We start from the raw sequence: 25,008 nt of genomic DNA, 5'->3' as shown, positions 1-25,008 counted from the left end.
CATGTGCATGTCTGTGTAGCTGTGTGCACACCAAGTGCAGGTGCCCTTGGAGGCCAGAGACATCTGATCCCAGTGAGGCTGGAACTACACAGTTGTAAATTACCTGATGTGGGTGTTGGAAACTGAACTCAGGACAGCTAAAAGAGCAGTACCAATGCGGACTCTCAACCACTGAGCCATCTCTCCAGCCTTTTTTTTTTTTTTTTTTTTAATTAAGAACTCTCCAGCCTTTTTAAAACCAACAAGTCTTGCTGTGTGCAGCTTAGGCTAACCTGAATTTCCAGTTCTGTTTCTTCTGTGTCCTAGAGCTCAGATTGTAGGTGGGTGCCCGCCTCCATCCATGCCTTGTGCACAGAAGGCAAATGTTCTACCACCAGTCTGTATCCCAAGGCCTTGTATCTGGTTTTAGTTTGTTTGTTTCATTTTTGAAACAGAGTCTTGCTATGTAGCATTGACTTGGCTGGTACTTGGTATCCAGCTCAAGCTAGCCTGGGATTCGTGGCAGTCCTCCTGCCTCAGCCTCCTGAGTGCTGGAATTGCAAGTGAGTGCCACTACTTGTGGCTTCCACTGATGTACATCATCTTATGTAATGTTGGCTGGCCTTGAACTTACTGTGTAGCCATAGATGACCCTGCATTCCTAACCCAAGTGTTGGAATTATACGTGTGTACCATCCATGTTTGGTGCTAGGGATTGACTTCAGGGCTTTGTGCATGCTGGGCAAGTACTCTATCCACTGAGTATTAGTCCAAGTCCTCCCTGCCCCATGTGTTTTGAATAAATGTTTCCTTTTTTTGAGACAGGGTCATACTATGTAGCTCTGGCTGGCTTTAAACTCAAAAGATATGCCTGCCTTTGCCTTCCAATTAATGAGGTTTTTTGGGGGGGGAGGTGATGTGGGAATGTCATATATCAATCTGTTGATTTCATTGGTTAAGCAATAAAGAAACTGCTAGGCCCATTTGATAGGCCCACCCTTAGGTGGGTGGAGTAAACAGAACAGAAGGCTGGGAGAAAGAAGCTGAGTCAGTGAGTCGCCATGATTCTCACACTCCAGACAGAGGCAGGTTAAGATCATTCCTGGTAAGCCAGCTCGTGGGCTACAGCAGATTATTAGAAATGGGCTAGTCCAGGTTCGAGAGCTAGCCTAGAAGAGGCTAGATAGAAATGGGCCAAGCGGTGTTTAAAAGAATACAGTTTCCGTGTAATTATTTCGGGTAAAGCTAGCCGTGGGGGTGGCCGGGTGCCGCTCCTTATTTCAACAGGGAGGGGGTTTGGAATAGTTTTTCTCTACTGATAAGTTTAAATGATGATACAGAGAGTTATTATATGCCCTTTGCACAAGTTCTCCAGTATTCACATTTTTACAAAATGTTTGTGCAATTCTCCAAACTAAGAAGTTAACACTGGTGCACTACTCTGATACTACAGAGTTTGAGTTTTACTGGTGTTTTTCCTTCATTAATGCTCTTCAGTTTATTCCAGGAGTCAGGCTAAGTTACCAGGCTGTATGCAGTTGACATATCTTTTTAGACAACTCTGGTCTGTAACAGCTTTGGTGTTTTTGTAGATTTTGTTGTTTTATTTGTTTTAATGGTCTTGACACTTTTGAAGAGTCCAGGTTGGTTATTTTGTAGACTGTCTCTTAATTTGAGTTTATAATGTCTTCTTTTCTCTTTAATTAATTAATTAATTTTTATTTTATGAGCATTGGTGTTTTTGCCCACATGTATATCCTTGTGAGGGTATCAAGTCCCTTGAAACTGAGGTTGCAGACAGTTGTAAGCTGCTGTGTGGATGTTGGGAATTGAACTCTGGTCCTCTAGAAGAGCAGTCAGTGCTCTTAACCACTAAGCTATCCTTCCAGTCCCCTTGTCACATTTTCTTTTAATTGGATTGAGGTTTAGGGGAGACTACCACAGTGTGAGGTGCCCTTTTCCTGGCAACTTGTTGAGGGTGTGCCATTACATCAATATGCCTCATCTTTGGGGACCTTAACTTAGAGTCTTTGGTTAAGTTAGTATTGTCCAAGTTTTCCACTGCAAAGTTACTGTTTTTCTTCCAGTATTCTAGAGCAAGTTACGAGGTCCAGTTCACAATCAGCCAGGAAGGAAAAGTTTATTCAGTTGTTTGGACTCATGGGTATTTATCTTAGCTTTTAATTATGGACCTTATGTTATTTATTTTAATGCTCCTGTCTCCTGCCTCTGCCACCTTCTAACTTAATTGCTTTCTGTAGCTATAATTTGAACTAAGGGCCTTGCTCATGCTAAGTAGGTACTCTAACACTGAGCTACATCTTCATTCCCCCACCTACCTAGCGTCTTTCTGTGTGTGTATTGCTGGAGGCCATGGGAGTATACAGCAGGTGACAACTGGTATTCAACAGTCTGATCTACCAGATGAGTGACTCTCTGATGGGAGCCCCACTTGGTAAGGCTGGAGGTTCTCTAATTTTTCTCACATGCCAATAATAACAGCTCTGGGTATTTTCCCACTGCTTGTGTGCTTGTTTTGTGAAAATATTACATCTACTGGGCACACATATAACTGTGGATGGTCAGGAAGATGATTTCTGCTTAACTGTATCATTTTGATGAATAGAAATGATTCATAAGGATATTTTTCATTACTTAGACTGACATAAGAAAGTAATAGTATTCTCAGTCACAAAGACAGCTAATTTTAGACTTCAGAATAAATTCAAAGCAAACTGGTTGCCCCTGGAGATGAATATCTAGTTGCCCTTAGAGACAAATATATTTCCCAGGTGTTTATTGCTGATTCGAGGTCAGAGCATGAAGCAACTTTAATAGACATAAGTGGCTCAGCAGTGGACTTTGTGCACGCATTCCCAATCTCAAGGTTCAGTCAACTATTTACTGTGTAAGTCCTGAGTTTCAATGTCACTTTCTGTCTGGGAACTCTGACCACTTAGAGCTACGTGTGTTACTCACTGGCCAGTCAGTGTGACATCCCTAGCCCGAGAGAAACTGTATGACCAGTATGGCTCTGTTTCTTTTTTTTTTTTTCTTTTGGATTTTCGAGACAGGGTTTCTCTGTAGCTTTTTGGTTCCTGTCCTGGAACTAGCTCTTGTAGACCAGGCTGGCCTCGAACTCACAGAGATCCGCCTGCCTCTGCCTCCTGAGTGCTGGGATTAAAGGCGTGTGCCACCACTGCCCGGCTTGGCTCTGTTTCTTATTGTTTATTCAAGAAGTGCTTGCTGTGTGACCCTGAGAATGCAGTTCATATTTGTCCAGAGCTTTTGGCTGTGAGAAGAAGCAGGATAAATGTAGGGAGAAGTAGGAGAGACCTGTGATGGAGAAAGAAGTGTTGTGTAGCTGTGTGGAGACAGAGATTTTTAGAAAGGCGTTTTTAAGATGAAGTAAAAGCAAAAGTTACCATTAGAAAGTGTGTGTTTCCTTATTTACCTCTCAGATAGAAGAGTCTAGCCCTCGTTGTGTTCCTGAATTTTTTTTTTTTTTTTTTTTGCCTCCAGAGCAGGCTTTCCAAAAGGCCACTGGTAGTGTGTGTGTGTGTGTGTGTGTGTGTGTGGTGTATTATTGCTGGGAGTCACTTGAGAACTAATAGGTGTTCTACCATTGAGATACATCCTTAGCTTTTTGTTGTTGTTGTTGTTGTTATTCTATTTTATTTTAAGTATGTGGGTGTTTTCCCTGCAGGTATGTCTGTGCACCATGAACATAACAGTATCTGTAGATTCAGAAGAAGGTATCAGATATCCTGGAACTGGAGTTACAGACGGTTGTGAACCTCCATGTGGGTGCTGGGAATCAAGCCTAGGTCCTCTGGAAGAGCAGCCAGTGCTTCACACTCCAGCTCCAAGTCATTGGTTTTTTAAATACTACTATTATATTATGTAGCAAGTCTGGCTTCAAGTTTAAACTCTTCCTTTCTTAGACTCTCGGGAGCTAAGTTATAGGCATATACTCCGATGCTTGGTTCTATTATTATTATTATATCGTATATTTTATAAAATTAACTATTTTAACTTAAAATTTTTTAAACTTTTTTTTTTTTTTTTAAGTTTTTCGAGACAAGGTTTCTCTGTGGTTTTGGAGCCTGTCCTGGAACTAGCTCTTGTAGACCAGGCTGGTCTCGAACTCACAAAGATCCGCCTGCCTCTGCCTCCCAAGTGCTGGGATTAAAGGCGTGCGCCACCACCGCCCGGCTAAACTTTTTTTTTTTTTGAGGCAATATCTCACTATGTAGACCAGGCTGACCTTGAACACAAAGATCCACCTGAGTGCAGAAATTAAAGTTGTGTACCACCATACCTGACACTGTTGTAACCATTTTCAGGTGCTGATTGGTGACATTAAGTACATTTACAATGTTGTATAACCTTCAGTATCTATCACATGATAACTCTCCATGTCCTCTCATAGGCCCTGAACCCCTCTTCTGCACCTTCTGCCCCTGAGGTGCCTACTCTAGAGATCCCATATAGGAGGAGTCTTAATTCTTTGCCTGTTTGAGTCTGATGTACTTCACTTAGCATAATAATTCTAACATTCATCCATCTTATAGCATGCACCAGAATTTTTGTTGTGGTTAATATTAATTGTGTGTATGAAAATGCTGTTATTTGTTTACATTCATTTGCTGATAGGCAGGCACTTCCAGGTTGTGCCTGCTGTGAGTAGTGCTCCCGTGAGTGAACTCCACTACAAGGACCTGTCTGGGTCTCTGTTTCAGTTCCTTAGAACATATACCTGGAGCCGAGAGACTGGGCAGATGGAAATTCTATATTTAGGGTTTTTGGGACCTGGCATACTATCTTCCACAACTGTCTGCTTCTCTTCTTTCTGTCTTTGTCTCTGTCTCTCTCTCCATCTCTCTATTTCTCTCTCACATGTCTCTGTTGCACAAGCTAATTTCAAACATCATTTTATTATTTTTAGTGCTAGACATTGAACATATAGCCTGCTATATACTAACCCCATGCTCTACCTCTGAGCTAAATCTCTCTCTCTCTTTCTCTCTCTCTCTCTCTCTCTCTCTCTTTCTCTCTCTCTCTCACACGCACACACATACACACACGCACACAAACACACACACAATGTAGCTGACCTGTGCTACATAGTGAAAACTTGTCTAAAGTGTGTGTGTGATTCAAACCCAGGGCCTTGCACAAGTACTATCCCAGATAGCTATACTCGTAATCCTTCCCTTTTAATGATAGATGTCTTCTAAGTACTGCATACATCACATTGATTTTTAGTTTATTTTTAGTTTTTGTTTTTCAGTTGTGGCAAAATATGTCCATCATAAAAATTACCATCTTAATGATTTTAGGGCTGGTTCAGTGGTAAAGTGCTTGCCTAGCTTGCACGAGGCCAGAGGTTCCGTTTCAGGTCACACACAGGCACAGTTAAAACAGACATACACAAAACCAACAAAAGAAACCTCAAACTGGAGTAGTGACTAGCTCTCATCCCAGCACTCAGGAGGCTGAGATAGGAAGACCAGCCTGGGCTACAGCTGAACAACTTGAAGGTCACGTAACCCAGTGATGTTAAGCATTCACATTTTGTACAGCTGTCACCACGGTTTTAAAATGGTTTTGTCTTCCCAGATTGACACGCGGTGCTGCTTCAGTGGTCTCTGCCCTGAGGCCTGGTGACTACCATTCTCCTTTCTGTCTCAATGAGCTTGATTTCTCCAAGTACAGTTTGTCTTTTGTGATAGGTTTATTTCAGCTTAGTGTCTTAGAGGTTCATTCATACTAATTAGAGCTTGCTTCAGAATTCTTTCTGCCAGGCTTTTGATGCTCCTATCTGAGGACTAGGAGGTGCGGCACAGCAGACCTCAAGCCGGAATGTGGGAGCGATTGGGTTCAATCCTTAACATTGGGACAAAAAACAAAACAAACAAAAAAAAAAAAAACCAGAAATCTTTATCTCAAGATTCTTAGTTTAGTGACTTATGCAGAATTTTTTTTAAGTCTTTTTTTTTTAATCTTTTTTTTTTTAATTTTATGTGCATTAGTGTTTTGCCATGGGTGTCAGGTCCTCTGGAACTGGAATTACAGACAGTTGTGAGCTGCCATGTGGGTGCTGGGAATTGAACCCGGGTCCTCTGGAAGAGCAGTCAGTGCTCTTAACCCACTGAGCCATCTCTCCAGCCCCTGCAAAATTCTTGTTGCTGTCTAAGATTACATGTTCACAGTAGGGGTAAGGATAGTCTTTTTTGGAGGTAGGTGGCATTATTCCGCCTACCATTGTCTTTCTGGCGCTTTCATACATACGTGTGCCAGATTTTCTCAGAGTACCTTCTATGTCTTTTATCATATCTATATTTTTTTCATTTTTTGAGTTCTCTTGTCTTGTTTGCCATCCTCAAACCCAGGGTTTCCTACATGGTAGACGAATGCCCTATCACTGAACTGTATCTCTGCCCTTAGCTTTTTAACTTGGTTGGTTGGTTTTGTTGGTGGGTCTCTTGTAGCAGAAGTGGGCCTTAAGCTTACTATATAGGTGAGAATGACCTTGAACTTCTGATCTTCCTGCCTTTGCTTCCCAAATACTGGCTGGCTTGTTTGTTTGCTTTTGGTTTGAGACAACATCTCACCATTGGGAGGCCTTTCATTGCCTTTCAAGTATCTAAGATACCGGTGTGTGCCACCTTACCTGGCTTCTTTTTTTTGTTTTTGTTTAAGGTAGCATCTCATTAAGTAGCCTTAATTGCCTCAGAGTTCAATTTGTTAGACCAGGCTGGCTTCAAACTCAGAAGTCTGTCTGCCTCTCTCCCTCCCAGGTACCAGGATTGAAGGTGTTCATCCCTGCACCTGACTACTTATTATTGAGATAGCGTGGTACTCACCATGTGCCCCAGACTGGCCTTAAATTCATGGGAATCCTGTAGTCTCAGTCCCCCAAAATGGGATTACAGGCATGAACATGTCAAGGTTGCTTTATTTTATTGAAGTACTGCAGAAGTAACCAGAGAAAAGTACACATGCTAAAAGTACTTAGCTTGTAGGGTCGTCACAACTCCAGCACATCTGTGCAGCCGGAATTCAGGTCTAGAAGCGCGGTGTACAAGTGGGAGGGCAGCTCAGGCCTGCGTGAATAAGGATCTAGGTTAGCTCTCCAGCTCTGCAGAACAAAGAGGATATTATCTGCATTAGAAATGTCACGTGCTCTTCTGATTATCTGTCAGCACCCACACACTCCTAACGGTACCACTTTGCCTGTTTTTCCTTTTATACAGATGAGATCATGCAGAATATGCTTTTGTGCATGTGTCTAACTTCTCTTCATTATATTTTAATGACTCATTGATAATATGCTTCTTAGTTAACTATTCCACTTTTTCTTGTTAGCCTTAATTTTGTGTTGTACGTGGCCTTTGAATATATTTGTAGTTTTAAAAATGTATTTATAGGAAAGAATTGGCCGTAGGAAATGGTACCACTTTTCAAAGAGGAGTTTGTTTGTCTCTCATTCCTGGGGTGAAGAAGTCTGCCCCAGTCTCTCTCTCTCTTTCTTCTCTTTCTTTCTGTATAATTCTCCTGCCTAGTGCTAGGATTACAGGTAGGTACCACCACACCTGCAGGAGACTGTTTCAGTTAATTTTTAAGACCTGAGTTTTGGCCGGGAGGTGGTGGCACACGCCTTTAATCCCAGCACTCGGGAGGCAGAGGCAGGCGGATCTCTGTGAGTTCGAGACCAGCCTGGTCTACAAGAGCTAGTTCCCAGACAAGCACCAAAACTACAGAGAAACCCTGTCTCGAAAAAAACCAAAAAAAAAAAAAAAAAAAGACCTGAATTTTGCTTTGCCATACTGGTAAATTATGTCAATCTGGGCTGTGTAGCCCTTAGAGTTCTAACTTAAAGTAACAGAAGTTTCTAACAGAAGTTCCGCCTCCTGAGAGACTCTGAGTTTTGTCTGTCACATACACTCTGCAGCCCAGATTGCAAAGAATAGTCTTTGGCCAAGCCTCCAAACCCCAAACCACAGCCAGCCGAGCACTGTGCAGCCCTTACAGAAAGTCCTTCCATTGCAGTCAGGCAGGTGTTGGGGCAAAGGGGCGCTAACAGCAGTGGCCATGTGACCTGTATCCCCAGCCATGTGAGGATTACTTGTCTTTTATTGTTTTCATTGTAGCCTAATCCAGTGGTTTAAGACAGCACCAAGTCGGACCTGCCCACAGTGTAGAATCCAGGTAAGGATGATGGAGTGTGGGTCTCAGCTAAAGACCTTCTTTCCAGGAAACAGGGATGGGGAAGACATCTCTGAAATAGAAATATTCTGACCTTTTTGCCCCCCTTGTTTTGAGGCCAGTTGGTCCTCACAGACGCCCGTGAGTCACTCTGGAGGCTTGCTTACACCCATGGTGTAACCTTCTCAGTTGTTCTTCTCTTGTGTGCATTTGGCCTCCTTCAGTGTTTAACAAATGTTCCTGTGCATAAAGTTGAAGAATCTTTTAAGCACTCATAAGTGTTGTCTGCAGCGACATGTTTTCAGCCACCAGCAGACCAGCAGTCCTGACTCTGGGTACATGTAGAGATGAAAAGGTCTTCTCACTCAAAAGGATATGTGCTAAAAAGTTAGGCCTGAGAGCAGACCTGGCACATGTGGCTGGCAGCCAAAGCCACGTGTAATCTTTCCTCCTCACCTTTGACCTCACTCCACCGTTGTTCTCTGTCTTGTTCTCCCATCCAGGTTGGCAAAAAGGCTATTATCAATAAACTTTTCTTTGACCTTGCCCAGGAAGAGGAGAGTCTCTTGGATGCAGAATTCTTAAAGGTACCCAGGATTTATCTCATTCTACTGGATTCCAAACCTTCTAAGAGTTCACTTTTCACTTCTACTTGAGAAGGTGCCTAGAGTGTTAGATGGAGCTAGGCCTGTGGAACAAAGACTTGGCAGAGCTGTCAGGGTGAGGGCAGGTGGCTTTGAGACAGTCATCAGAGGCGTATACTGTAAGAGGAGAGGGGCCCATGACTGAGAACTCCCCTTGGACATTCAGGGCAATTTGGACTGAAGGATCACACGCCTCTCTGAAGGCCCTCGCCTTATGAAGGACTTGGAGGACTTCGAGTCTTCCTGCCCAGCACGCTTTTGTGCTGAACAGTTAGTGACACCTTAAGAAATTCTTCCATTCTCACTAGTCAGGGAAGATGTGTAAATCCACCATTCCTTAACCTGCCTGTGCCTCAAAGGTGCCTGGAGAACATGGTGTAAAGGCAGATGCCTGGGCCTTTCCAAGCCCAGCCATAGAGGGCAAAGCCCCTGAAATCAAGATTTCTAGCCTGACTATGGGGAGAGTAACCAGGTTGCCTTCTATCTTCTCCTGTTTCCCCTCCAAATCTAAGATCTCCTTGTTTTGTGTGAGGGAGCTAGATTGTCAGGATGTCGTGAGGAAAATTGGGTTGGGGTTTCAAAGTGCTTGCTGAATGGTAAGGGTTAATTTGCTGGGAATCTGTCAGATTACAATTCATTTGACCTTAGCCCCCTGGGCAATGTGATGTCCTTGGAACCTCCTTGCCTCAAAATGGTCAGAGCTTTTGTGTTTGGAGCCAGCCTGTTCATCGTCATGGTAACTGCTCCCAGTTTTAAGAGGTGTTCTCCCTGTGATGAAGACAACAAAGGCAGCTCAAGTCTTTTCAGCTTTCAAAGCCAAGTTTGTGAGATAGGGAGGCAGCATCTTGAATAGTTTGGAGCCAGGACTTCGAAGGCATCCTGTTGAGGTATGGAAGGACCTTGGAGAGATGGGGAGCTGTGCAGCAGCCGGTGTTTGTTCACAGGCAGATCTACCATTTCCGTTCCCAGTTGTGTGGTCTATGCCGCCCAATGCAGGAGCTCCTACTCCCAGAGCCCTGAGCTGGTAGTCGGGGGCTTACCACTGGTCATGTGAAATCCTGGGTCTTCTGATAACCTTTCAAGGGTGGTCTGGAGGAAAGTATGCCTGGAAGTGTGCTGTAAAAATCCTTGTTCTCCTGACTGTGGCTATAGGCATCTCTTGCTCCCAGAGGCATTGAGTTCTCCAGACTCCCAAATTGGAGCTGGATGTAATTCTACCCCAGCTTCTCAGAGTCAGCCTGGAGCTTAGAGGGAGGTACACAAAGCAGGCAAAGCCCACAATGGAGAGAACTGGTGATGGCTCAGAGTGGGGTGGCCGTCTCTGTTCTGTGTCCCTTGTGAGTGCAGCGAGTGTTCTGGAGGCTGAGGGAGGCTACTGCTGGGCCAGGAGCCCTGGAAGCCTCTGCTCTTGACCAGCCAGCCAGCAGCCAAGCTTCACTTCCTGCGAGATTCACTATGTGCACCTCACCTACCTTTCTAAAAGGCTCAGAAAGGAGCTGGAGAGATGGCTCAGGGTTTACAGGCACTGGCTGTTCTTACAAATGACAGGGCTTGGTTCCCAGCACCCACATGGGAATCTGACACCGTCTTCTGACCCCAGCAGGCGATGTGAATACATGATGCCCTGACATAAATGCAGACAAACATTAATACACATAAAATAAAAGTAATCTGTTTTAAAAAGGTTATGTATATGTATATGAGTGCTGTGTCTGTCCATATGCTAGAAGAGGGCATCAGATCTCATTAATATATGGTTGTGAGCCACCATGTGATTGCAAGGAATTGAATTCAGGTCTCTAGAAGAGCAGCCAGTGCTCTTAACCTCTAAGCCACCTCTTCAGCCCAAAAGTAAATAAATCTTTTTAAAAAATGTCCCATGTGCCTTAAATCTCAGCACTTGGGAGGCAGAGGCATGTGGATTTCTGTGAGTTCAAGGCCAGCTTGGTGTACAGAGTGAGTTCTAGGACAGCCTGAGCTACCTAGTGAGACTCTGTCTCAAAACAAACAAAGAAATCATAAACATAAAACAATGTGCATCTGTCTGTTGACTTGGCCTTGAAGTGTGTTGGGTCCTTTCCTGGACCAACAGTCTTCATTGATCCTGGGGCTCTGCACAGCCTTATGGGGGCCCATATGGAGGCTAGCTGAAATGTGTTCCTGTCATTTATTGTGTGTATTGTCTTACAGAATGAACTGGACAGTATTAGAGCCCAGCTTTCCCACAAAGGTAAATTAACAAGCGACAAGAGGCCCTGGGAAGCCCCTGACTCGATTGTTGGAGAGAGGACCTAAGGGGAAAGCCAGATGTTCTTCCTCCTTTGTCTTGCCAGCCCTTATAACCAGCCAAAGAGTAGAAGGCATCTGAAGCTGTCCACCTGGGCCAAGGCAGCCTCTTTTCACTGTTTCAAACTTCTTGCCCAGGACCGGATTTGGCAGGGTCCTACATGATGAGTTTGTATCTTCAGGGCTCAGATGCTGAGTTTAACAGGGATTTGCTTGAGTTCTGAAATGATGAATTAATTAGAGCTCCAGGAGTGGGGAACAGTGAGATCTACCCAAATAGTTCCCGCAGGAAAAAGGAGAGCTTCTCTCTTAGGCGAAAGCCCTAGCTTAGTTTTCTTGGTGCATAGTGGAGAGAAAAGCAGGCCACCTAACTTTCAAGCCTCACCTTATTCTTACCTGGCTCAGGGATAAGTTGCTTAAATTCAAGGGTCAAGGTTGTCATGCATGGATGGGCCTTTGCCTTGCTTTTCTCTGCTCTTGCTCCAGAGAGGGAGAAACGGGACAGCCAGGCCATTATCAACACTCTACGGGACACATTGGAAGAACGCAATGCCACTGTGGAGTCCCTGCAGAATGCCTTAGACAAGACAGAGATGCTGTGTTCCACTCTTAAAGTAAGTCCTCAGGGTCAGTGGGGAGGTATAGCCACAGTCCTGTGCTTGGAATACACAGTGACCTGCCTGTTCCTGCCTCCCCAATGCCGAGAGTAAAGGTGTGTACCACCATCCCTAGCCTGGGGTCACAGCTCTAGTCAGATCTAATAGTTCTGCCTCAACATATACCTTTGTTTAGACAGTGGTAAGGTGAAGGCAAATCTCTTCTTCCCAAGCCCCTTCCGTACCGTACCTATCAAGTTCATAAGAAAAGGGGCTATGATGGCTGTATTTGTGGATTTTGTACCAGGTAACAAGGCCTTGCCAGCACTTCACAGAGGGCCTGCTCAACGGAGACCTGAGTAGGCTGGGCCATGTTTCTAAAAGTGGCTCCTACTCCACTGATGAGGCCAGTCTGAAGAATCTTCCATTAGGACTCTAGTCCTTGGCGGGGCTGCTCTCTGGAGCTGGATCAAACAGCATCCTAGGGAGGAGCAAAGGCCTTTGAAGTCCGCTGTGCCGAGCTGACCGAGCAGATCAAAGCCGCAGAGCAAGCAGGCCTAGGCCCAGATGAATTTTGTATCAGCCTGGGTTTATGAGCCTCCTGTTCTCCAAGGGCCGTGAGGCGATTGATCTGAACTCACGATTGATATTCTAGTCTTGTAGGCAGGAGCAGCCCTTGCTGAGTGTCATTTGAAAGGGATAGGAGCCATCCTCATGAGCAGGCAAGGCCCGAGGATATTCATTTTCTGTTTCTGCATCACATGTCCTGCCCATTGGGAGGGAACAAGCTAGCACCAGGTTGCAGAACATTCCCAGGCCAGAGATGGAGTGTCTCCGCTGAGGACAGTCCCTGACCTGGCTCTCCTATCCTATCCTTGGTGCTTCTTGTCCTTGTGTCTAGATGAGAGACGAGTTTGTGCTCTTGGCTTCTTCAGCTATATTATAGCAAGTATGTACCATGAGACCCAGACCATAGAATCTTGGTAGCCCACAGTAGGCCTGAGCCACTGAACTGTGCCTATAGCAAGGCACATCTCCAGAGGTGAAGATACAGTGCCCTGAAGTCTCTTAGCAACAAAAGCGTAGGCCAAGTGAGAGCTATAGTGCAAAGCCTGGGTTGGGTTCCCAGCACTTCACAGGCACGCACACGCACGCACACACACATGCACGCACACAAACACAGGTTGGCATGAGGGGGTTCCCAGCACTTCTCAGACACACACACAGAGAACACAGAATAGGTCAGCATGAGGAGCCCTTACTTACGGGTTTTATATCTTACGATTTGGAGTTACGTTTATCAACATCTTCAAAAGATAGCCAGGTCCAGGTCTGGAGATGCACTCTGCTATAATCTCAGTACTTGGGGAGTAGAGGCAAAAGATCAGGGTTCATGGTCATCCTTGGCTACATAGTGAGTTCATAGGCAACCTGGGGTGTGTGAAACCCTGTCAAAAGCCAAAACCAAACAAACAAAAGGTGGTCTGCATAGCTCTCAGTGACTGTGGTTCCAAGGAGATGCATGGGTGTGCTTGCTCTCCAGAAACAGATGAAATTCCTTGAGCAGCAACAGGATGAGACCAAGCAAGCTCGGGAGGAGGCCCGCCGACTCAAGAGCAAGATGAAAACCATGGAGCAGTGAGTTCATAGCTGGTTTCTGTACTGTGCTTTCACACTGGGGACCCCTGGGAAAAGGGTGTGTTCTCAGAACTGCAGCTGGAAATGGGGTTTGGTCACCTTTGACTTATGTCCAGGAGCCTGTGGACACAGGTTCCCTCTCTTATCCTCTATGGCCCCTTAACTTCTTATGGGTACTCTTGTGCTGCGGCCACCAGTTGTCTGTGCCTGCCATGCTCCCCCCAGGGACCTCTCCACATGAAGGCCCTGCCCTTGAAGTCCTCTGTTAGCACCTCTTTTCCTCAGCAACATCCCTGGAGCTGAGCTCAGCTCTGCTGTGGAACTTTTCCTTGGGCACACCCACCTGCTAAAGCATCCTAGCAGCCCAGGCTGTTGCCATAGCAACGGCAGCAAAGGGAGGCAGACTAACCATCAGCCTCCAGATTTCAAATGCCGTGGGCCGGGAATATTTTTCAGGATTGAGCTCCTACTCCAGAGCCAGCGGTCTGAGGTGGAGGAGATGATCCGAGACATGGGTGTGGGACAGTCAGCGGTGGAGCAGCTGGCTGTGTACTGCGTATCCCTCAAGAAGTATGTAAGGCCAGGAACTAGCTATGATTCCCCAGATTTGTATCTCTGCTGCCATCTTCTGTAAAGCAGATGGTGTGAAGGAACAATTTCTAGAACCATATTGTCGTAGGGTGAACTCCAGCTCTTAGGCTGCTTTGGAGGTCTCTCTGATTTCCACTTTTTTGCATGGAGATAGAGACTTGCCTTAGAATTGCTAGGAGAACAGAGTGTGGATTCTAAGTGTTTCTGTTTTGTTTTGTTTGAGACAGAGTTTCTCTGTAGCTTTGGAGCCTGTCCTGGAACTAGCTCTTGTAGACCAGGCTGGCCTCGAACTCATAGAGATCACCTGCCTCTGCCTCCTGAGTGCTGGGATTAAAGGCCTGCGCCACCATTGCCCCGCTCACAGTGTGGTCTCTAAGAAACTCATGCAGCTCCCAGCTGTGAGCCCCTCTTGGTATCTGAAGTCTGTTTCCCATCAGCACTGTTCTGACCCCGTGTGGCTTTGATAAGAAACTGCCTGTATTCTCCATTATGGTAATGTGAAGTTGGGAGAAAGGAGCCATTTGACTGACAGGCACAGAGAATTCAAATGCCTCCATTTGGGGTGTAGGGAGCCCCCTAGTGAGGCCGGAGCTCCTTGCATGTTCTCTCTAATCACAGTTCCTGCAGGACAAGAGAGGATAGTTTTTGTTTCCTGACCTCAGTAAAATCTATGCAGACCTGCCAGGGGCCACCAGGACAGAGGAGACTGAGAAGGACTAAGGCTCTGAGCGAGGCCTTTGTTAGGTGGTGCTGTGGTGTCAGGGTGTACTGTCCTGACATCTTTCCTCATGGCCACTTTGCAGAGAGTATGAGAATCTGAAAGAAGCACGGAGGGCCTCAGGAGAGCTGGCTGACAAGTTGAAGAAGGACCTGGCCTCCTCTAGGAGCAAGGTAACTGACTGGGGACAACAGGGAAAGGAGACGCGGCTCTTCGTTTGTCGTGTTCACCTGGGTCTCCTGAGCTAGGCCATCCAGCCCGACTCCAGTGGGCTAGTGGAGGTGGCCTATAGACATTAATTACTGGTTTTTACTGTTCATTGTCTCTGCCTCTGTGGCTTGTGTCCTTGGGGGGCCAATTCATGGAGCTATGCCCCCATCACACGCTTATGCTACCTCTTGCTCTTCTTGGTCCCTAGGCACATTTTTAGCTGGCTTGGAGAGCACGGTCCTCAAGTGTGACAGCTTCAGAGGCCTTTTACCCTATCCCAAATGTGAGGGTTCTTGGGCCAGCTGCTCCCAGGCAGCCCAAAGTGTATATACCTGGTTGAGCCTGTCCGCAAGGGTCTGGGGTTTCTCTCATCCACGTAGTTTCTTTTGGAGTACCCTGACCATCCACTGGGTGGCAGAAGGTAGAGGACAGGCCATGTGGACCCACCGGTTGTCATTTGTTGCAGCTGAAGACTGTCTACACTGAGCTGGATCAGGCCAAGTTAGAACTGAAGTCAACCCAGAAGGATTTACAGAATGCTGACAAGGAGATCGCGGTGAGACTCCTGGCCTTGTGAGAGGGGGAGACGGGGTTGTTTATGTGCCTCCAAGAGTAGCGTTGGACTGTTTCTGCCCCGGAATCTGTATACCAGTCAGGGGTGGTGGTTCTGGGCTCTTTTTATCCTCCTGGGTCAAGGAGGTGGGTCAGGATATGTGCCTAGCCCTCATCTGGCCTACAGCTTGTGGCTCCTCAGCAGAGGGCCAATACAATAGCACCGTGGATCTTCCTTTATGATCTGCTGAGATCCTACCTCCAAGGTTCCTCATCCCCAGAGCAAGGGCTTTCCCAAGGAGGAGTTCTGAAGGCTGGTGTTGGGCACTCAGCCCTTGCTCTGTTCCCAGGACCCTTCCCACAGGTGTTGTCCTTGGTACCTCAGCCTTTCTCTCACATTCTTCTCCATTTCCTCCAGAGCCTAAGAAAGAAGCTAACGATGCTACAGGGAACCTTGAACCTGCCTCCGGTGGCCAGTGAGACTGTCAGCCGCCTGGTTTTGGAGAGGTTTGTTAGCCTTCTGGGGTGATACAAGGATCCTGAGCTGAGAGAGCCTTTATGCATGGCTTTGGTGAGATAGGTGGTGTTTGTGGACTTTCTAGCCAGAAAGCCAGCCACCAGCTTTGAGAAAATTTGGGATCTGATAAGGAAAGGTTAGAGGAGGCCTTTGAGTAGTCTCAGGATGGGGCAGGAGCCTGGAAATTTTGGTATATCCTGGAGTTTCTTACCACATGCATCTTCCTGCCCCCATTCCTGAATAACTCCCTCTTGACTGGACCTTGGCATACAACCTTTAATCCCAGCACTCAGGAGGCAGAGGCAGGTGAATCTGTGAGTTCCAGACCAGTCTAGTCTACAGAATGAGTTCTAGGACAGGCTCCAAAGCTACAGAGAAACCCTCTCTCAAAAAACCAAAATGAATGAATGAATGAATGAATATAAAATTACCTCCTCTGGTTCAGGAATGTGTGCTTTAAGGTGGCCAGCAGAGGGAGCCAAAAGACCGAGGGATTGGTGTCCCTACCAGGAACAAGTTAATCTGAGTTTTCGCAGAACCACGCTGGCTAGGAACATCCTCAAGGCTGTCTTCTTCCCACTAGAGGACCCCAGCAGATTAAAAATCACTGTCAAGGACCCAGAGTTTTTCAATATCTTTTGACAAATCAATATACCCTCTTCTTGCCTGTGAAATGCATACATTCAGTGCCTTCCAGCACTCCACTTTGTTCCTGGGCACTGTGCCCCTGACTCCACATCATAGAGCCTGGATACTGGATCTTGGGACATTCATGGAACTGGTTTAGACTTAAGTGGTTTCTTAGAGTTCTGCAGTGTCACAGCCATAAGAGAACACTTCTTTCTGCTTCTGTCTGTGCCCCAGCTCTTTCCTCACTAAAGGTTCTGTTGTCTTGGCCAGCCTCCTCTACCAGATAGCACTTGAAGTGTGTGTGTGTGTGTGTTGGGGAGGTGTATATGTGTATGTGCATGTGGAAGCCCCGGGGTCTTGGGGAGAGAGAGAGCACGTGTGTGCTTGCCTGCGTGTGTGTGCGCATGTGCATGTGAAGTCACAGGCCTACACCGAATGTCTTCTTGGACCACTTTGCAGTATGTATGTACATGTGGTCGTGCATGTCACACTGGATGTGGAGGTCAGAGCACAACTCTGTGGAGTCAGTTCTCTCCTTCCACCTTTCCATGGGTTGAGGGATCTAACTCAAGTGTCAGACTTGTGCAGCAAGCGCCCTTATCCTTTGAGCCTCCTCATTAGCTATTATTGTCCTCAGCATCTCTCTGGAGCCAAACTTACCTGCCTGTTCCAGTTTAGGGTTGACTGAGAGCTGTGGGAATATGATAGATGTCTGATCTGCTATGGTCCACTATCAGGTTGACAACCCAGTAGGCACTGTTCCTGAACCTTCCTCCCACCTCATCCAGCCATTGGCCATTCCTTCTCTGAGGTCCCATGTAACATGAGGGTCTTGTCAGGAGCTTAAACAGGTATAGTATGCGCCCTTGGGGGAATGATAGTCTCAGAAACCATCCACTGTAGAAAAAAACTTTAGAGCCCAAGCTGCCTCAAGACTGGGGATACAAAATCATTCGTTAGACTATCCACAGTCTCCTGATGGTGCTCCCTCTAGCTTCTAGTCCGTGAACCTCGGGTCCTCCCACACAGTTGTGAGAAAAACACAAGCACATGGGCCACCTCTAGTTCCTAGGGACTTTGCTTTTACTAATTTTCTTTACTACCCAGGTTTCTCTGTGCCCTATACTCCTATAATGGGTGTGCCTGCTGCATGCCAGCTCCCCATTCTCTCTCTCTCTCTCTCTCTCCTTTTTTTTTTTTTTTTAATTTAAATTATTTTTTGAGACAGGGTTTCTCTCTGTAGCTTCACAGCCTGTCCTGGAACTTGCTCTGCAGACCAGGCTGTCCTCGAACTCACAGAGATTCACCTGTCTCTGCCTCCCGAGTGCTGGGATTAAGGCGTGCGCCACAACTACCTGGCTCCTCTCCATCCTCTTGAGCCTTGTTTTAGTAGGATAATTAGCTGGGGGGTTAGATGATTAGCCAAACCCGTGTGCCCAAAGCCAGGCTGGGCTGCTCATCAAGTTGTATCAAGGATGATTGAACTCCCCTTTTTCACCATATTTTTCTAGGTATGAAAACTTGGGTAATAATACTGTTGCATTTAGGATTAGCCCTTAGAACTTGGCTATAACTAGTTTATCCTGAATTCCAGGTTCTCTCTTCTTGGGCCCTAAGATCTAAGAGTTCTTGGCTCCTTGGGAGCAGCCTTTCCGGTTTATGCTCTAATGGCGTAACTCTTAGAACTACAAATGCCTCTGTCTCTCTCCCTTAAGAACTGACTTGTTGCCGGGCGATGGTGGCGCACGCCTTTAATCCCAGCACTCGGGAGGCAGAGGCAGGTGGATCTCTGTGAGTTCGAGACCAGCCTGGTCTACAGAGCTAGTTCCAGGACAGGCTCCAAAGCCACAGAGAAACCCTGTCTTGAAAAACCAAAAAAAAAAAAAAAAGAACTGACTTGTTGCTGGGAAGAATCTTTTTTTTTTTTTAAAGATTTATTTATTACATATACAGTGTTCTGCCTGCATGTGTCCCTGCAGGCCAGAAGAGAGTACCAGATCTCATTGCAGATGGTTGTGAGTCACTATGTGGGTGCTGAGAATTGAACTCAGGACTTCTAGGAAGAAGCAGTCAGTGCTCTTAACTGCTGAGCCATCACTCCAGCTTGGGAAGAATTTTAAACTTTCCTAGTCTGTATGAAATGTACAGACACATTCATGAAACAACCATTTAAATCTGAAGGAGGAGAAATCCAGGCAGAGAAGGTGGAGAGTTCAAAGTCCCTGAGGCATTGCTAAGACGGGTTTGGAGGAGAGAGATGGGTAGCAGGTGTGCCAAATCACTGCCAGCCTTCACAAGTCAGCCTTGCAGGTGCAGATTTTATCCTAGGAGCAGTAGAAACTGTTGAAAATGTTTCTGGAAGATAGCTCTGAGGGCCTGGTCCATATCTCTTATTTTCATCCCATCATCTGCTAATGATTTCTTGAACGGTGCCTCAGTTTTCAGACTTGCCTAATGCCTTGTAGCCTCCACCTTGTGAAGTCTGGCTCCTTCGTCAGGCTCACATTCCCCTAGCCATGCTCTCTGTCTCAGGATTTTGTGGAAGAATCTGGGTGTTATTGATGATGCCCGTTTCATTTGTCATGGTGGGGTTACCCTTTGCTTCTGTCATCATGTTTTAAAGATTTACTTATTATTTATATAGGTGCTTTGCATGTGTGTCCGCACACCAGAAGAGGGCTTCAGATTGTGAACTGCCATGTGGATGCTGGGAATTAAACTCAGGACCTCTGGAAGAGCAGTCAGTGCTCTTAACCTCTGGGCCATCTCTCCAGCCCATATATATATATATTATTTATTATGTATACAATATTCTGCCTGCATGTATGCCTGAAGGCCAGAAGAGGGCACCAGACCTTATTACAGATGGTTGTAAGCCACCATGTGGTTGCTGGGAATTGAACTCAAGACCTTTGGAAGAGCAGGCAACACTCTTAACCACTGAGCCATCTCTCCAGCCCCCTTATTTTATATTTTTGAAACAGAGTCTCATATAGACCAGGCTGGTCTCCAATGCACTATGTAGCTGAGTATGACCTTGAACTCCTTATCTTCTTGGCTCTACATCCCAAGTGCTAGGGATATAGGCTTGCACTACCACATCTGATTTATGTAGACTGGGATTGAGCCCAGGGCCTCATACATGCTAGGCTGGCACTATGCCAACTGAACCATGTCCCCGGCCCTGCTTGTCATTTTAGGGCAGTCTCAGGAGGTAACCCTGTCTTTAACCTTGCCAGACCTGGCCTTGTTAGGTCTGAGGAGAACCTGAAGGAAGGCAGGGGCAGCTCCAACGGACCTTGCTCTTTCTTTTCCTCAGGAGTTTAGCAAGGCTGCAGCACAGTCCTTAGCCCGCCGGGGTGCCCATCAGAGGAAAGGAGGCCATAGAGGAGGTGTCGCTCATGGGCTCTAAGGGCTTCTAAATTCTGGGCTAGTGGGACCTTCATTTGCAGGACTGATAGGAGGTATGAGTTCAGGAAAGAGGTGTTGACAGCCTCTGTGCCACACAGTAACACATCTGCCTAGGGCTTTGGCCCTGGCTTAGACAGGAGGGCTTTGAATCTCTTGCCTCATTTCCTGAGGCCTCTGTCATGAAGCTGTGTAAGTTGGCCATAGGTGATTGTCTCAGAGGTAATAGAATCACTCAGAGTGCCTCAAGCCAGGCCTTCACTATAGCAATGGAGTCTTAGGCTCTCCACAGAGACTAGGCTCTCCCTCCATGTGTTGGAGAGATAAGAGTTAGGGATGAAAGAAAGTGAACCCCTGTCAGAAAGGGAACCAGACTTCTATTTGCAAAGGAAGAAGATACCAGAAAAGGTTGGAACAGTCTGAGAGAACAAGAAAATATGTCCTTATGAGCTTCATGTTGGAATGAGAGAGACAGTGTGAGCCTCCTGAGTCTTGGGTTTAGTGTGGTAGATAGTACATGAAAAGACCAGCTTGACTCGAGCCAAGGTTGAGCATGTACCGTGGGTACCACTGGTAAGACTTGGGGGATGGTAGTGCCAGGCTGGGCCTGTCTCTCCAGTTTGCCTTTCCTTCCTTAGCCTAAACTTGCTGGAGTTGGTAAGCAATTACAGAATGGTGCTGATGAACGGAGGAAGAAATTTGGGCTTCCTAGAATGCTTATCCAGCCAGATTTGTAGGTAGCTCCCTTTCCTCTGGTCTGCACACCTTGGCATGCACAGGGCTGACGTGTAGCAACCAAGGGAAGTCCCTGGGGAAAATGTCCTTTGATCTGTCTCTGCCATTCCTCACAGTTCTCAGACCTTGGAAGCTGGAAGGTACTGCCAGGGTTGTCTGGCAAGGCTAGAAAAATTTACTTGGCTGCAGTTTTCTAAAAGAGTGAGGACCATGCTCTCATTACAAAAGTAGAAAAGTGGAGAATTTGAAAACTATGAGCTTAATTGCAGAGGGAGTTGGACATATGGTGTGTTTCCTTCAAGTCTTTTTTCTGTAGGAGGTATATGGAGGATGGGGTATCCCAAATCATGTAATTGTACATACATATATATTGTTTTGTTTTATTTTTTGAGACAGGGACTCTGTGTAGTCCTGACTATCCTGGAATTCACTATGTTGACCCGGCTGGCCTCAAACCCACAGAGATCCACATGCCTCTGGCCCCTAAGGACTGGGATTAGAGGTGTGTGCCATAATGCCTGGCTTGTACGTGCATTTATTTATATTTATTTTTTCTCTCTTAGGCAGTCTCAATATATAGCTTAGGCTTGCTAGCCTCAAACTTATGCAGCTCAGGCAGGCTTTGAACTCATGATCTTCTTTACTGGGATCATAGGTACGTGGTATCACATTCAGCTTTTATATTGCTTTTTAAGTTGACCATATGGGTATTTTTCCATGTTAGTAAAGTTACTCTTGAGAACACCGTCTAGTGTCTTCGTGATTGTCGACTCCTGAAGTATCAGACCACCAGCATACTGTTGGCTGTGATAAGTGGAACATCCCCACATCTGTGGTTAGTGGGGGCAGGGTTTCTCTGAGTAACAGCTCTGGCTGTCCTGGAACTTGCTTTGTAGACCATGCTAGCCTTGAACTCACAGAGATCCTCCTGCTTCTGCTTCTTGAATGCTGGGATTAAAGGCATGTGCCACCACCACCCAGCTTCTAAATGGCTTCTTACACTGAATTCTGAGAAAGGAGTATGTCAATCAAAGGGAAACAACCCTTTCTTTCATTTGGTTAAATTTTTTTATTATATGTAAGTGTGTGTGCATGTTTTGCATGGCATACCTGGAGCGGTCAGAAGGTAACTTGTGGGAGTCAGTTCTTCCACCATGTGGCTCCTGGGGTTCGAACTCAGGTCATCAGGCTTGACCCTTACCCACCAATGGTCACATGACTGCAAAGGCTGAAGCCAATTGGTTTATTCTGTAGAGGTTAGGCCTCTCTCTGAGGTGACACTGAGTCAGGGGTGGGCTTTAGGAACCCTTGGAGCTGAGCTGTCTCTCCTCTTCTTTTTCTTCTTTTTAATGTTTTGCTGTTGTTGTTTGTATGTGTGCGTGCATATGTGCATGTGTGTGCATGGGTATGTTTAGGTGTGTGTGTACCATAGTGTGCATGTGGTATCAGAAGACAACTGGAGGGATTCATTTTTCTTCTTCCACCATGTGGGTTCTGAGGATTGAACTCAGGGCTTCAGGCTTGGAAACAATAGTCTTTACCAGCTGAGCCATCTCACTGGGCCAAGTTGAGTTGTCTTTGATACTTGAGGAGTTGTGATCTCTCTGAGTTGTCATTGCAGTTCCAAGTAACAAGATCATCTCTACCTTCAGCCCAGCCCCTATGGAGATGCTGAACCCGAAGCTCCACCGGCCATCCTTCGGTGATGAGATTGACTTCAATGCTACCTTCGATGTAGATACCCCTCCAAGCCAGACCTCCAGCTCCCAGCACCACTCCAAGAAACCCTGCCTGGAGAGGGCAGGGTGAGTGTTGGTCCCCGGCAGTGCCCAGAACCTGGCAGAGCTAAGCCATCTGTAGGTCCTGCCCTGAGAGCTCTGAGTAGTCAGTGAGGCTGCTCAGTAGAATGCAGCTTTGGTTTGAGCTACCTCTTCCTCCTTGGCCTGAGCGCTCACTGTGTCCAGTCCTTCTGCTTGTTTCATTCATTCTAGTCATCCTCAAGACGATGTTGGCTTGGGTCTTAGAATTCTCGAGTCCCAGCAGGGCACATCTGGACTGGTGGTGGGGCAGGTATCCCAATACTTTGAATGCTTGCCCACTGGAGTCCTGAGCATGGGACTCAGAATTTTTTCTAGTGTTCATGCTTTTTGTTTGTTTGTTTTTGAGACAGGGTTTCTCAGTGTAGCCTTGGCTGTCCTGGAATTTGCTCTGTAGACGAGACTTGCTGTAAACTCACAGAGATCCTCCTGCCTCTGCTTCTCTAGTGCTGGGATTAAAGGCATGTGCTACCACCACCCGGCTGAGGTTCATGCTTAATACAGGACCATGTCAAACCATAGATTCCCATGGCCCTGCTGGAACAATACCAGGAGGGAGTATCTAGCTGCTAAGATCCCAGAAATGGAATGGAAATGGTGTCTGGCTCTGGCACTAAGAATAGAAAGCCACAACCTGGCTTGTGTTCTCTTCTGCCACAGGCTCTTCCTGTGAAGGTTCCATAGGGGCTCTGGGAGCGCTCTGTAGGCTGCCTTGCCCAGTTGCACTGAGAGGCTGACTACTGTGGGTTTTCTAGAGTTGGTGCCTCCAACCCCCAACAGACAGGACGAGGCCTGAGCTCATTTGATAGCTTCTATTTTTGAGGGTGTGAATGTGCGCCTTTAATTCCAGCACTTGGGAAACAGAGGCAAGCATATCTCTGAGTTTGAAGCCAGCCTGGTCTACAGAGTGAGCTCCAGGACAGGCCTCAAAGCTACAGAGAAGTCCTGTCTTTAAAAAAAAAGAGGAGCCGGGTGGTGGTGGCGCACGCCTTTAATCCCAGCACTCGGGAGGCAGAGGCAGGCGGATCTCTGTGAGTTCGAGACCAGCCTGGTCTACAAGAGCTAGTTCCAGGACAGGCTCCAAAACCACAGAGAAACCTTGTCTCGAAAAACCAAAAAAAAAAAAAAAAAAGAGGGTACGAATGTGAATGCACGTCCTCCTGTGCATGGTAAGTTGGCTGGGCTCCTAGCACTGGGTAGAGACTAGAACTTGGAAAAGGTTGAAACCACAGATGGGGGCATGGTCTTTTCAGCTCTTCACAGATCAGCACTCGGGTTAGAAACCACTGAGGTACCTTGCCCAAAGCATTCATGATGGCAGCCATGCCACACAGTGGCTCCTCTTCTTGCTTACTTGTCTCTTGCCTTCCTCTCACTCTTATAGCTCCCCGGTGCAGGATGTCCTCAAGAAGATACCTAAAGTCTCCAGGCAGGTAAGGCCCGGGCTTCCTTGAAAACATACATGCAATCCCATCCAGCCCTTGCCAGACTGCCATGAAAACCTTACTTCTGAACTGGGAATGGTAGTTCATGCCTGTAATCCAGCTCAGGAATCACCTTGAGTTTGAGGCCTGCCTGGACTGTATAGTGAGTTCTGAGGCATCCTGGGCTGTAGTGAGACCATCTCAAACAATATAAAACAAATAAAGAAAAGAAAAGAAAAACAAAGAAAAAGAGAAACTCAATTTCTGAGGGTCCAAACTATGTTCAGGTTCCCTCCCCTCGCTCAGGACTAATACTCATCAGAGCCATCCTTGTAATTCTAATTCATTATTCTCTGCCTCCTGTCTGAGGCATCAGATATCCTGATCTGTTATTTTGTTTATTTGGTTTTTTTTTTTTTTTTTGATTTTGGGTTTGGGTTTTTTTTGAGATAGGGTTTCTCTGTATAGCTCTGGCTGTCCTGGAACTCACTCTGTTGGCCAGGCTGGCCTTGAACTCGGAGATCTACCTGCCTCTGCCTCCTGAGTGCTGGGATTAAAGGTGTGTGCCGCCACCACCACCTGGCCAAATATCCTAATAACCAGATCTCTGTCACTATGACTACCCCATGTCCTTTGCTGCTGTCTAGCTCAACAAGTCTGACTCTGGCATTACCCAATAGGAGCCCCAGCTCTCACTGGGTGGCCAGCGCTGTATAGGAGAGCCAGACGAGGAACTGGCTGGTGCCTTCCCTCTCTTCATCCGGAATGCTGTCCTGGGTCAGAAACAGCCCAACAGGACCACAGCAGCTTCCCCTTGCAGCACAGATGTGGTGAGTGTCACAGGTACCTGGTCTCCTGTGTGGAGCAAGGCAGTCAGCTCCCTCACCCATTTTCCTGATGACTTATGTCTTCCTTCTGCCCTAGGTAAGAATAGGCTTCGATGGACTTGGAGGACGGACAAAATTCATCCAACCTGTATCCTTTTTCTATGGCCATGGCCTGAACAGAGCTAAGGGACGTACACTGTGCCCTAACCTGTATCCCCAGGGTTC

The 25,008-nt window shown here is 46.6% G+C and overlaps 1 protein-coding gene across 1 annotated transcript in view; it reads left to right on the top strand.

Moving 5' to 3' along the window:
• The window catches only part of LOC121464268 (TRAF interacting protein), a 29,214-nt gene that overhangs the window by 2,849 nt on the left and 1,357 nt on the right, over positions 1-25,008 (top strand). Inside the window, exons 2-14 of the mRNA XM_041677100.1 lie at positions 8,136-8,193; positions 8,694-8,777; positions 11,025-11,064; positions 11,607-11,734; positions 13,260-13,354; positions 13,811-13,924; positions 14,749-14,836; positions 15,340-15,429; positions 15,844-15,932; positions 22,368-22,520; positions 23,917-23,965; positions 24,637-24,786; positions 24,881-24,931. Coding sequence (XP_041533034.1) covers positions 8,136-8,193; positions 8,694-8,777; positions 11,025-11,064; positions 11,607-11,734; positions 13,260-13,354; positions 13,811-13,924; positions 14,749-14,836; positions 15,340-15,429; positions 15,844-15,932; positions 22,368-22,520; positions 23,917-23,965; positions 24,637-24,786; positions 24,881-24,931 — 1,189 coding nt within the window. The remainder of the gene's footprint in view (positions 1-8,135; positions 8,194-8,693; positions 8,778-11,024; positions 11,065-11,606; positions 11,735-13,259; positions 13,355-13,810; positions 13,925-14,748; positions 14,837-15,339; positions 15,430-15,843; positions 15,933-22,367; positions 22,521-23,916; positions 23,966-24,636; positions 24,787-24,880; positions 24,932-25,008) is intronic.

This window comes from Microtus oregoni, unplaced genomic scaffold (genome assembly GCF_018167655.1).
Source record: "Microtus oregoni isolate MIOR12 unplaced genomic scaffold, Mior012 000028F_ref0000031, whole genome shotgun sequence".
In the NCBI taxonomy this organism is placed as follows: domain Eukaryota; kingdom Metazoa; phylum Chordata; class Mammalia; order Rodentia; family Cricetidae; genus Microtus; species Microtus oregoni.
The sequence above is the reverse complement of the archived record's forward strand: the minus strand, read 5'-3'. Positions and strand labels throughout refer to the sequence as shown.